The sequence below is a fragment of the Narcine bancroftii genome, chromosome 2 (assembly GCF_036971445.1).
Source record: "Narcine bancroftii isolate sNarBan1 chromosome 2, sNarBan1.hap1, whole genome shotgun sequence".
Taxonomy (NCBI): domain Eukaryota; kingdom Metazoa; phylum Chordata; class Chondrichthyes; order Torpediniformes; family Narcinidae; genus Narcine; species Narcine bancroftii.
Window position 1 is genome coordinate 289536197 of NC_091470.1, and position 13160 is coordinate 289549356.

The 13160-nt window shown below is 41.1% G+C and overlaps 1 protein-coding gene and 1 long non-coding RNA gene across 10 annotated transcripts in view; one reads left to right on the top strand and one right to left on the bottom strand.

The window, feature by feature from the left end:
* sulf1 (sulfatase 1) overlaps window positions 1-13160 on the bottom strand; it is a 420487-nt gene that overhangs the window by 117088 nt on the left and 290239 nt on the right. For all 9 annotated transcript variants that reach the window (XM_069921287.1, XM_069921289.1, XM_069921288.1 and 6 more), the window contains one exon: window positions 701-870. In XM_069921287.1, coding sequence (XP_069777388.1) covers window positions 701-870 — 170 coding nt within the window. The remainder of the gene's footprint in view (window positions 1-700; window positions 871-13160) is intronic.
* Window positions 1-13160, top strand: part of LOC138755392 (uncharacterized) — a 47061-nt gene that overhangs the window by 23581 nt on the left and 10320 nt on the right. The window contains exon 3 of the long non-coding RNA XR_011352249.1: window positions 918-999. This is a non-coding gene — a long non-coding RNA (uncharacterized lncRNA). The remainder of the gene's footprint in view (window positions 1-917; window positions 1000-13160) is intronic.

Genomic DNA, 13160 nt, shown 5'->3' on the forward strand with positions numbered 1-13160 from the left:
CAGCAGGTTGTTGGACGGAAGGTACGCTGATGGTGTTGAATTCTGTTCTTAATCATACTTTGCTGGGTAACGATCACCAAAACATACCTTTCCTGATGTCACGATTGTCCAGAATCCTGAACTTGCTGCCCACAGTGCCCACCCACAATAATCTGTTGCAGATGTAGCAAGCCTGCAGAACTGATCCTCTGTACCTGAGAGCAGTGACTAGGCCCTGGGGCAAATCCTGAAGCCCTTTTCCCAGAACATATTGATGGTTTTTGGACAGTTCACCCCTATCAAAGACTTAGGAACTATTTTGAAATGTCCCCTATTGTCAAAGTTTGTTCAAATGAACTGATAGAATTAAAATAAATTAAAATAAAATAAATGTAATTTAAAAAAAATATATTATATGTATTTTGTGCAAGGTCCTTATAACAGTTAGAGAGAGTGGTCTAATTTGTTATCACTCTGGCATTGACTCAAATCACCTTTTTCAAATGCATGAACAATAACTGAAATGTGCTTTCATTTGGTTAGAAGGAATCTATTTTAGAGGTTGCAATTTAACATCATTATTGTGCAAAAAACTTTCATGAGAAAGCAGTATGATGAAATACATTCCACATTCAGTTGTCCCACAAAATAGGATATATTTCTCTAATATCACCAGAAAGGTCAGTGTTTCCTCAACCCTGTAGTAAGATGCTTTACTCACATATGCTGTGAGGCATTGGGGAAGAGCTCTGAGAACTGTGGGGCTGAATCTTCTGGCCCATGGGGTGCAGCGTGGCTGATGACCATGAGCACAGGCCTGTGCGGATAGATCTTCTTGGATATTCGAAAATAATTGATACTATCATTGGTGATCACATCTGTAAAGTAATCCTGTAAAAGAAAATCCCAAGTATACTAAATTCTTTTTGCATTTACAGATCAAAGCTACAATTTTAGTAAGTTTGATTGGTTCTTTTGAAGTCCAACACACTTGCCAATAGGATGTGTTCAAGTATCAAGGTCAGTAGCTTTATAAAACAGTGCAGAAGATGAAAATGTTTGGTTTCTTTCAGCAATCATGTCAAAACCATTTGTTGTAGATTTTCAAACAATTACATCAAAACAAAAGAAATGGAACTGAATTTGGGTGGCTTGGTAGTGCAGCAGTTAGTGGTGCTGCCCCACAGTACCAGCAGCCTAGGGTCCATTCTGTCCACCAGTGCTGTCTGTGGAGTTTGCATGTGCTCTGCCTAATTACATGGGTTTCCATTTTTAGCTCCTATTTCCTCTATGCATCCCAAAGTTTTGCTGATTGATAGGTTCAATGGCTCTTGTAAATGATCTCCAGCAGTAGCATAGGGGAGAGTTGATGAGCATGTGAAAATAAATGGAGGAACAGAACTGTTAGAAATACTCTTAAGAGCCAGTATATACTTTATAAGCTGAATGGCCTCCTATTATGTTGGAAGGTGATGTGATGGAATAAATATTTGTTTTCTGTAAATTCCAGGCAGTGTTTGAGGTTACCAAGAAACCCAAAATTAATTTATCTATAACTTCAACTAAGGTTCAAATGGTTAATCTCTGGAATCACTGATCTCCCTGAAGCCCTCTCGCAACATTGTTCACAGAAGAGTGTAGGACAAGAGCAATATTTAGACCAAGCAAAGTCAGTCTGAGGAAACAGACAAGAGAAAAGGGCAAGAGGGGGAATTGGGAGGGGGAGGGGGGGAGGGAGAGGTGGAAGAATGAGGAGTGAGGAGGAAGCGGATAAAAAGGATACTACCCAGGACACAATACAAGAGCGAAGGAGAGAGAAGAAGCAGAAATATCAGGAGGAATGTGAGGATGAGGCAGGAAAGGCAGGATATCTATTGAGATAAGAACATAAGAAATGGCCATCTAGCCTATCAAGCCTGCTCCACCATTAATGAGATCATGGCTGATCTGGCTGTGGACTCAGCTCCACTTATCTACAAATTTGCTGATGACACCATGGTCATTGGTAGAATCACAGATCACAACGAGGAAGTGTATAGGAGTGAGACAGATCATCTAGTTGAGTGGTGTCACAACAACAACTCTACAGGGGAAAATCAGGAGAACATGAACCAGTCCTCATCAAGGGATCAGCAGTGGAGAGAGTTAAGAGCTTCAAATTCTTGGGTGATGAAGCCATGCTGTCCCTCAGGATCTTTTCCAACAGCTTGCCCACCATGGAAGTAAGACTCACTGACCTACAATGTCCTGGGTTATCTCTACCCCTTTTCTTGAACAGGGAAATAACATTTGCAACCCTCCAATCCTCCAGAACGTCTCCTGTCCCCAGTGACAATGCAAAGATCATCACCAGTGGCTCAGCAATCTCCTTCCTTGCTTTTCACAGTAGGCTTGGGTAAACCTCATCTGGTTCTGGCAACTTATCAAACCAAGCTTTTCAAAAAGCTCCAACATTCTCTTTGTTAACGTCAACATTCTCATGCTTTTCAGTTCACTTCAAGTCATTTTCACAATTGCCAAGGTCCTTTTCTCTTGTGAATACTGAAGCAAAGTACTTATTAAGGACCTCCACTACCTCCTGCAACTCCTACCTTTTCACTATCACCCCTCATGGGCCCTTACCTTACACGACTTATCCTCTTGTCTTCACATCTTATCCTCTTGTTCTTCACATATTTGTAGTATACCTTGGCATGTTTCTTCATCCTGCTCACTAAGGCCTTCTCATGGCCCCTTCTAACTCTCCTATGTACTTTCTGAAACTCTTTCCTGGCAATTTTGTAATTCTCTAGAGCTCTATCAGTTCCTACCTTAAAACCTTTCATAATCCTTCCTTTTCTTCTTAACTAGATTTTCTACATTCTTTGTACACTATCATTCTTTTATTTTACCATCCTCTCACTGCCTCAATTGAATAATTCTTCAATTTTAATGTCCCTTCTCATCTTCTAAGGGACTGACCTTCACTTCAGCCATTCTTTTCTATTTTATATGATGATAAAAATCTTTTCCAACCTGTTTTTATATTCCGTGCAGTTTACTTTCATAAGTGATCTTCTTCAATGCACATATTGCAAAATATCTCACTGAAAATGGTGTTGGGATCGGGTCACCTGAATCAACTGGGAACAAGTCCCATTTCCTTCTTCAGAAATTCAACATTTTGGGCAGTGCTGACCCAAAAAATTCAGTGTTTCCAAAGCAAATTGCAATAAGAAGCTGAAATAGGGTGGGGTCAGCAGGGAATACCTAGATGTTCAACAGAATAACAACTTGGCTGAATATTTCATGTGCTGGCTATCTTATGAATCTACTGAGTCAAATAATTTTTAATTTATATGCTTAGCCTGCTCCTGTTTTTAAGCTAATTAATGGCCTTTTTCTGCTGAAACAAATATATCACAGGATTACATTTTGAAAAGGGAGCAAGTCACCTATAACATTAATTAATAAATAGGTCTCGTAACCATTTGATTGTACTCTGTCAGGATGTTGATCATTGGGATAAAAGTAGATTGGTCCATGGGAACACTTACATAATGCACCATCTTGTCTAATAGAGATTTCATGAACATTCTGATAGAATTCAGAAACGTATGAGTTATTCAAATATACAAGTTATTTGATAATTCTTTACTTAGATGGAAGGTAGGAAATGTCCGTGGAAATATGATTTGATTCATATGTCTCTGGTGATTTATTTCATGAAAATATTGAGTGGCAATGATGGGACCACCCTCCAATGGGGAGCAGAAGAGTGAACTCCCCATTTTATCTTTGAACTGATTTTGATTGAGGAACCTATAATTCTCAGCAAAAGAAACTAAAGACCTCATGAACTCATGTAAATCATGTTCAGGTGAAATCTTGGCTAACTTGCTGATTATTTTGTGCATTTTTAAAAGAAAATCCTTAGGTACCAGCGAGATGAATTGGCTCTCATGGAAATCGCAGTGTAGTATGTTTGTGACTTAGAAGGTTTAACCAATTTATTTCTTTCTATTTTTGTAGATAAGCTTTTACAATGTCTCCCTATCTCCTTGCACTCCTAATAAATTACCCCTTCCCTCTCAGGTACGTTTTGCAGTACATCAGAATCAGTTACTTTCCCATTGCATGCTTCAGCTTGTGGTTCACTAGAAACAGTAATCAATTCTTCCCTGATTTAACTAGAAATATCCTCCTTCAATTTCTCTCCAATCTTACTTCCTGTCATCAACAATTATTGTGTCCATGAGCAAACCTTGAGCTCACTCTCCTTGTAAACTACCATTCCATCTCCCTTCCTCTTTAATCCTTATGATATGCTAGGGGTCATCTTGCTCTCTGGGATTTCCTCGGGAGTGGAGAACACTAAACAGGGGTACGAGTTTCCGTCTTTTCCAGAGCAGCTAATATCTCCTCATTCCTTTCTCTCTGGGCTCTCCTCGGGAGTGGAGAACACCAAACAGGTACAAATTTCTGACTTTTCTGGAGTAGCTAATTTCTCCTCATTCCTTGGCACAACAGTTTGCCTCTCAGTTGCTTGGTCAGCCTCTTGCCCCAATGTAGCCTTCCTTGCTGGTATTTCTGTAACCAGTATTGGGGCTTTCCAAGGGGCCGCAAAATCTGGCTTTGTCCAAATTGGAATGTCTAAGCGCTCTTCCTGGGCCAATTTGAAACTGTAGCCTTTGATTGCTCTTAGCTGGTTTATGTGTCTTTTCTATATGTTGTCCATGACCAGTACAGAATATGAACATGGGCTTAATTGTTTTTAAGAGTACACCTCTTACCCAAGACTCTTTATTTTGCCTGTAGTCTCTTATGAGTACTGGTTCCCCAATCTCCAGAGATCTGGTTGATTGGTTTGGATGCAGAGTCTGATATTTAGGTGTACTGCAGTAAGTCTAGTTCTGAAGTTGCATCCAAATATCAGTTCTACTGGCTGCGTTTTTTGGTGGAATGCGGCGTTGTTCTATATGACAGCAGAAAATCTGGAATGTTATAGTTCCAGGATACTCTATTTGACTTTCTGGCCCTCATTGCCATTTTAAAAGTCTGTATAAAGCGTTCGCTTCCCCATTGGTACCCGGGTTGTATAGTGTTGATAACATGTGTTTCACATGGTTGTTCCTTAGGAATAATTTGAAAGCATCTGATACAAATTGAAGCCCAATGTCCAAGACCAGCTGTATTGGCAACCCATTCTCTGCAAACACACTGTGTAAGTTCTCAAGGGTTTTTGTGGTTGTTGTAGATTGCATCATCAATACAATAGGTCATTTGGACTGTGCATCCACAATAATGGAAGGTTTCTCCCATGAATGTCCCACCAAAATTGATTTGAATCCTATGTCATGGTTGTGATGGCCATTTCCATGGGTTGGCTTCTGCTTGAGGTGCCTTCGATGCATTTGTTATCATATGTGGCACCTCCGTACCAACTGTTCAATGTCCCTATCAATTTCTGGCCACCAGATGTGCATATGCACCAGTACCTTCATCCATACTATTCCAGGATGATGAGTGTGGAGCTCCTTTAGCAAAGCCTCCTGCCATTTTTTTATTTTGGAACGATTGTTCTTGTCCCCCACAACAGGCAACCCTCTTCAATGGAGATTTCATTTTTGCCTTGTGCAAATGGCCTCAGTTCGGGGCTGATGCTCTCGGCGTCTGGCCCCCTATTCAAGGTGAGGGACGTAACTTTTGACAATGTAGCCTCCTTTCTTACTTCTTGGCTGATGGCCTTAGATGTGATTGGTAATTGACGCCGTTGTTCTTGGTTGATGGCCGTGGCTTCTGCCATCACATTAATATTCCCTTCCATCTGTTCTGTCGTAAGCAGGAGTAATGCATCCACATGGCCGTTCTTGTCCACAGAGCGATATTTTATATCATAATCATACGTCACAAGCTCCATAGCCCACCTTTGGATTCTTGCTACTGTTTATACTGCGATACCTTTCTCCGGTCCTAAAATTAAACTTGGTGGTTTGTTATCCATCACCAAAGTGAACTTCGTACTGTATAAGTGTTGGTGAAATCGTTTAAGACCAAATATAATGGCCAGTCCTTCCTTTTCTATTTGTGCATAATTTCTTTTGTGGCCATTAAGGATTGGGACACATATGTCCCTTTTTTCTGTGGTTTGTGATAACACTGTCCTCAGACCAACTGGTGAAGTATCGACAGCTAAGGTCACTTCTTTATCTGGCTCATAGTGGATAAAAACAATCACTTGAGGTCAACATTTCCTTCAACCGATTAAAAGCTGTTTCATCATTCTAGCACCATTTATGATTTTAGCAGGCTGTAAAGGGTAGACATGTGCTTCTGATAATGATTAACCAACCCTGAGAACGATTGCAACTCCCCTCAGTTTGATGTGCAGGGAGCGCCGCGAACGTCTTCGGTGCCCGTTGAATCCATTCTGACCTTTTCATGGTCAATCGTGAACCCAAGTATATTACTGAAGGTGCCATAAACACACAGTTGTCTTGATGCAGTCGAAATTTAGCCTGTTCTAACTTGTTTAATATTTTTTCCAGGGCTATTAGGTGTTCTGTGTGGTCCTGACTCAATAATAATGCTGTCTAAGTAGCATCCAACATTTATTCCTTGTAATAATTTATCCATCACTGACCAAAATATCCCTGATGCCGATGATATCTCATATGGCATTCTAGTATACGTAAGCCATCCTAGGTGGATGTTGATAGCCACATTTATTTTGGATCCTGATCCTGTTAAACTTGTTGGAAGGCTTGCAATAAGTCTAATTTAGTGAATCCCACCCCCATTCAGGGCTTGAAATAGTTCCTCCACTCTCGGAATTGGATGTCCAGGCACTTTGAGGGCTTGGTTTATTGTGACCTTGTAATCAATACAAATTCTTATTTCACCGCTGGGTTTTCTGACCGGTATGATAGGAGCAGCCTAGTAACTATATTGAACTTGTACTTATGATCATTACTGTAACATTTTTTTTGATCTTGTTGCATTCAATTCATAATTGTATTGTAAAATATCAATAAAAATATTTTTAAAAGGAAGTTTCTTGATTATTCCTTCCACTTCTAGTCTATTCAGTTTGGTTTCAATTCCTCCCCTTATTGCGAAAGGCCTTGGTTTAAAAACAGCTTTTGCTTCAGGTTTTACTTGTAATTTGACTTGGACTCCCTGAATCTTTTCAACATGGGTTGGTACTTCTGAAGCATTTGTTGTAACTTTGATTTCTCATCATCCACAGTTTGTACCTTCTTCACAGCTTAAATTTTCTCCCAATCTAGTGGAATTTGTGCTAACCAATCTCTTCCCAACAATGTGGGTCTTTTCACCCTATAACATAGAGAGATAATCCTTTCTTAGTACTTCCTTTATATTCAATGTCTACTTTACATTTCCCTAGCACTTCGACTTTTTCTCCGGTAACTGTCTTTAAAACAATGTCGGACTGTTTTACGTCAAGCTTTGGCAGTAAAACAGATTTTTTGATATTAAGGACACACCAGTCCCTGTATTGATTCCATGTGGACCGATTCATTATTGATTTTCATTCGAACAAGAATTTCTGACGTGATTACTTAAGCTGCGGATATAACGTACTGACACTGTTCCTTTTTCTCTGGAGTCACTTTGGTACTCTAGCTCACTTTCTTCATCTCCCCTAAGGTTTTTAACTTTGGAAGATCATTTTTATACCTCAATGGCAGGGTTTTCATCCTCTTGTGGTCCTCTTTCTCTTTCTTTTTGTTTCAACCTGGGCACCTTGCCTTGGTGTGCCCCACCGTATCACACAAGAAACATTTAGCATTTTTGAAAAAAACAGTTCTTAGGGCTGTGGTTGTTCTTCCCAGACTGGAAACATTCTCTTTGGTCCATTTTCTTGGTCAGCCCCTGTATAATCTCATTATTATGTTGAGTCATTTCGAAACTAAATGCTATGATAGGTGGACTTGATGTCTAATTCCTTTGCACTTAACAATCTTTGTTGGGCCTGACCATTCACTAACTCAATCACCAATATGTCTCTCAATGCTTTGTCCAAAATGCTATCAAAATTACATGTTTTGGATAACTTATGCAGTGCTAAATGTTTCCCCAAATTTTTGCTTTCTGGTGTAAAATTTAAATATTTTGGCAATTAGTGAGTTTTGGTGACAGATGTTCTCCAACCAGATCACACAATTCTTGGAATTTGTGTTTTTGTGGTACCACTAAAGTCTTGATCAGTCTATATGATCTGCTTCGACTTCACTTAAAAACAGTGATGGTTTTTTCTTACGGAACTCAGTATCAATCACATCATGGACCATGCAGTAATATATCAGATCTATCCACAGAATCAACCAGTCTTCAGTCTCTTTATATTTTCCAAAACATCCTTCTGCCATTTTCTCTTGCTGCTGAATACTTGTTTTCTTACCATTGTCTTTTGACATTAATTCCAACGAAATTCCTTCACTCCTGATTTCTTTTTAGCTGAAACACGGTAGATTCCGTCATCCAGATATTTATTTAATCCTCATCGCCATTCTGTCGTGTCCACATTAATTTAGACATTTCTTTGTGAGCTGTTAACATACTTCATGCTCAAACAAGATGGTGCACACACAAAATTGAAAAGCATCGCTTACATAATCCCATAACGCATTCCCATAACACATTTGATTCCAAAGTGTATTTTCAACCACATCTGTCACTAATATTATCATCGAGAATGCTGATTTATACCCATGTGACCTCACAAATCTCTTCCCCTATCCCATTTCATTGGCTGCCCATCCATGCCTTTTCTTATTTTAAGTGGATTATTTCAATCCCTCCTTCCTTCCATCCTTCACAAGCTTGAGCTCTTCCAGTCCCAAATCCTAAATGGTCCTATCTGCCCTATGCTCATTGACTGACACATCATCATTTTCAGATCTGTCTCTCGTCCTATACTCTAATTACTGGCTCCAGCTAGGTGCAAGCTTCCCACTGGAAGTGTTGGGAAATCTCTGCAAGCTCCTCTTGGTGGACTTGTCAGAGGAGTTCAGCCATCATTTAGAATTACCGACACGGAACAGCAGGCAAAATCTGGGCGAATGAACATTATTATCAACAAAGTTCAAAATGGTCTTTGAAACAGGGGAAGCATTAACTCTGATGGCAGCGCTGTGCCATTTTCTGAGTGGATAAGCAGGCCTGGTTTAAATGACCAGCTGCTTGCATATTTCAACCAGCCTTTCACTCAGTGATATGTAGGATCTGGAATCATTTTTAACTGTTCCCACCAGGTAGTGATCTTCCATCACACTGAAGGCAAGGGAAAGGAAAGTTGGCCAGAGTGTGAAAATGGAAACTAGCATGTTGCCTTGCACTGCATGCCCACTGGGAGCTATAAAAATCAACTCTACTCTTTAGAAGGAAAGTTATTTCTTTGATGGTGTTTGCTGTTATGAAAGGGAGAACATTGGGCAAATAGAGAATCTACTCCACAATGGGACAAACAAATGAAAAACACATTGCACATTATCTGTGAGAGCAGCAGAAAAGGTCAGACAGATGAAACTGTTACATCACTGAAGGATTTAGCATTAATCCCTTGCATTTTATCCAGGATGCTTTAATTTATAGACCTATTGTTAAATTCTGGCAGAATCCCCACCTGGAGTTGGAAGTGGGCACTGAGAATAGATACACCATCAGACTTTAGGCTGAAGTTGAAATTGTCATGAAGATGTTACCATTCCTTTATCCCATAATGAATTTGGCATTTTTGCATGTCTAAGTGAATGAAACCTTCATATGTCTGCACAGCATTGTTGAAAGCTGGAATTGCCTGTAAAGCTTCAAGTTCCCATATTGTGCTTTAGGCACAATAGCAAATCAAAGTATAGTTAAGATCATTTAACAAAAACAAAATTATTTATTTTATTGCTGAAACTGCCAAAAAGTAAACATGAAAAATGCTGACAGACAGGAAAACAAGCATGTGGCAAGGCATTGGGTCAAAATGATCAGGTGTGCTGTCAGAAATGTTTAATTTAGATGTCCCAAGATTTCAGATAAATTCAGTGGACAGATTAAAGTTTTGCTAACTCCAGAGGCAGATTACCCATGAGGCTGAGGAGGCTGAAGTCTAGGGGCCCAAAAGGTAAAGAGGCCCAATATCAAACAACAATAGAAATCTTACTTTAACGATGCCATAGGGAACTAAGCCACAATATTAAGAGTTTTTAAAAAAATTGCAACAACTTGTAGCTTTCAATGCTCCTGTCGATTGGCTTTCACCTATTTACTGAAATCAAAAAACAGGCCTACTCAAGATGGCAGTGGCTCAAGGCAGGATCAATGGCCATCTTCATTACCCATAATCCCCCACACATCTGGAACTGCTCTGTCTGCGCCAGCACCAGGGAAATGCACATGCCTGTAGTCACCTGCCTTCTATCTGTAACTATGTACCCAATTGTCGTTATCACGTTAATTCCAACAATTTTAATCATAATGCAGGTAAGTATAAATAACCCATACACTTCAGAAAATTTTATTTTCTATTCAAACACAGTTGCACAGGGGCAGGACATGAGAGTACTGGAAAACTAATGTTAATAAAGTTGTTTGATCTGATTTGGTTTTCATGTATTGTGCCTCTTTGAAATAAATATAAGATAAAATCTACTCTTAATACACGGGCCAAGGACTCAGAGGCCCTCTGAATGACTGTAGCCCCTCCCCTCCATGCTTCCCATTGGCTGGGCCGGTGCTGAGCTTGCCACTGCCTGGTCGATCGTCAGGCAGCTGGTGTTGCGCATCTGCTGTCAGGCTATGCCACACATGGACTGAGCAGAACAGCAGGCAGGTGGGGGGGGGGGGGGAGGGAGGGGGAGAAGAAGCAGCAGTGTGCTCCATCGCGGGACCTCTGGGTGCCATCATGCCTTGGAGTGAGGCCGTCACTCAGCCCCACAAAATGGCAGCTCGGCCTTAAAGTGTGTTTGTGCCGCCGAGGAGGGAGGAGGCGAAGGAGCTGGGCACGGATCAGAAACAGTGAAAATGCGGGAGGGCCGTGGGGTTGGGGGCAAGGGAGTTGGCTGTGGAGATGCACCATTCAGCATTGATTGGTACTGAAGCAGTGGCGCTAGAGAGACATCTTTAGGTTCAGCCTGGGGAAGGGGGCCAGAGGGACAAGGTGGGGGTGGGTGGGAGGGAGAAGGTGTTGGTGGCTGAGGTGGAGAGGGAATTGATGCATTGGGAGATCCCTGCAGCACTGAGAACTTGACTTGTATTTTTGAGTTGGTAAAGTTATCTAAAAGATGGGTTTTTGTCAAATGTTTGAATAGGGGCGCAATTTCAATGCTTCCCATAGGCACTATTTTCTGTAGTTACGCCACTGGGTGGGTGGGCATGGACTGCAAATGTCCCACCCCCCCCATGACACCGACCCTGGGGGGCTTTATTAAAGCTCAGCCTAGGGGGCTCAGGTGGTATTTAATACACCACTGGCTAACTTCAAAACAACAATCATAATGCCCTTCCTCCCTTCTGATTGAGAGGAGCAGCTGAACAGGCTTTATGGACTTTCATCTGAACTGCATATCAGTAGGCATTATAGCTGTCTCTTATTAAACTTGAAATGTACAGTTATAAAGATGTGTCAGAAGAATGTGTAAATCAATTCTCAGCTGATTGATTTACAACACATTCCAATTTAGGTAACTTCTGATAATCTTACAAGTAACAAAAATGGCACCCTTATTTTGAAATCCAGAGACTGAAATTTGACTTATATGAACTTATATTTGTGTGAATCTGAAGCTGTCAAAGGCAAGATCATCAAGAAGGTGAGAAATGATCTTTAGCACATCTGCACTGTTCACATCATTTAAAGACCCAGACTCCCCTTTTGTCTAAATTGAATTCTGTATTTCATTGTTCTGTTTGCATTCTGCCCCCACGTCCTGACTGAGTGTTTGTCCATTGGTAGGATACATTTGTAGAATGAGACCTTCCTCTCCTCTTTGGAATGTTTATGATCCACTAGGGCTGCAGTAGGAAGAGTGTGTGGAAGTGGAGCAAACCATGTGCAAAGGAGCAGGGTGAAGAGTCAGTGCAGCCGGTTGGGTGAACTATGAAAAGGCTGAGAAGGCGGGGGAAAATGAGAGTGGGCAATGTGGAGTAGTGACAGTGGACAGCATTGATATTGCTTGACCCATTGTGTTCCTCCAGCAGATTAGTTTTAAAGCATAGATGGACTTGGATAATCTAGTTTTGGCAAAATGTGAAGTGTGGAGCTCAGGTGGATCTGAGCAGCCCTGACTTGATAGGCAGGTGGAAGTAAGAGACAAAAGGGACCTGAAAAAGTGACAGGAAACTGGAGTTTAAGTAGATCTGGGCAAAATATGGAAGGGCTGAGCTGAAGCAGACCCGAGAGAGGGTGGATGGACTATGTACGGCAGGGGTGGCCAAACTATGGCCCCCAGGCCAACTGCATGTGTGAGAGTTAAGGGTGTAAATTCCATATCGTCAGGGTGCTTAACTCTCGTGCATGTGCCAACTGAACTATAATACACGAATCCATGATGCATGCAACAACCGAAGTCTCACACATGTGCACAGGGATCAAGATGGCTGCGCCCAGCCTACGGACCCCAGGATGCTGACTGACAAAATATGTATGCACCTTTTGGCTCTTAAATGGTCTGAATCCCTGTTATAGTTTGTCAAATACAACATTTGATTAAAAAGTTTGCTTTAAGACTTTCGTATGCCAAATGTGCAGGCAAAATTCTGACATGTCCATTTTGAGGTACAATCGATCCTTTGGTCCTAATTATGGTTGTAAGTCGAGGAGCACCTGTACATGGGTTTCAGTGGTGTATATGGATTTTGGTGGTCTAACTGGATTTCAGTTGTGTATATGTATTTTACTAAGATGCTTGACATGGTCGGGTCATCCAGAAAGTCATGAAGCATGGCATCCATGGATCCTTAGATGCTTAAATTCAGAATTGGCTTGCCTCCAGAGAGCAGTGGGTAGATGGGAAGTATTCTGCCTGGAGGTCAGTGACTTGTGGCGTTCCACAGGGATCAGCTCTGGGACTCTGTGATTTTTATAAATGATGGATAAAGAAGTGGAGGCATGGGTCAATAAGTTTGCATATGGTTGAGGGTCTTGTGGAATGGTGTAGAAGGTTGTCATAGGTTACAACAGGACATTG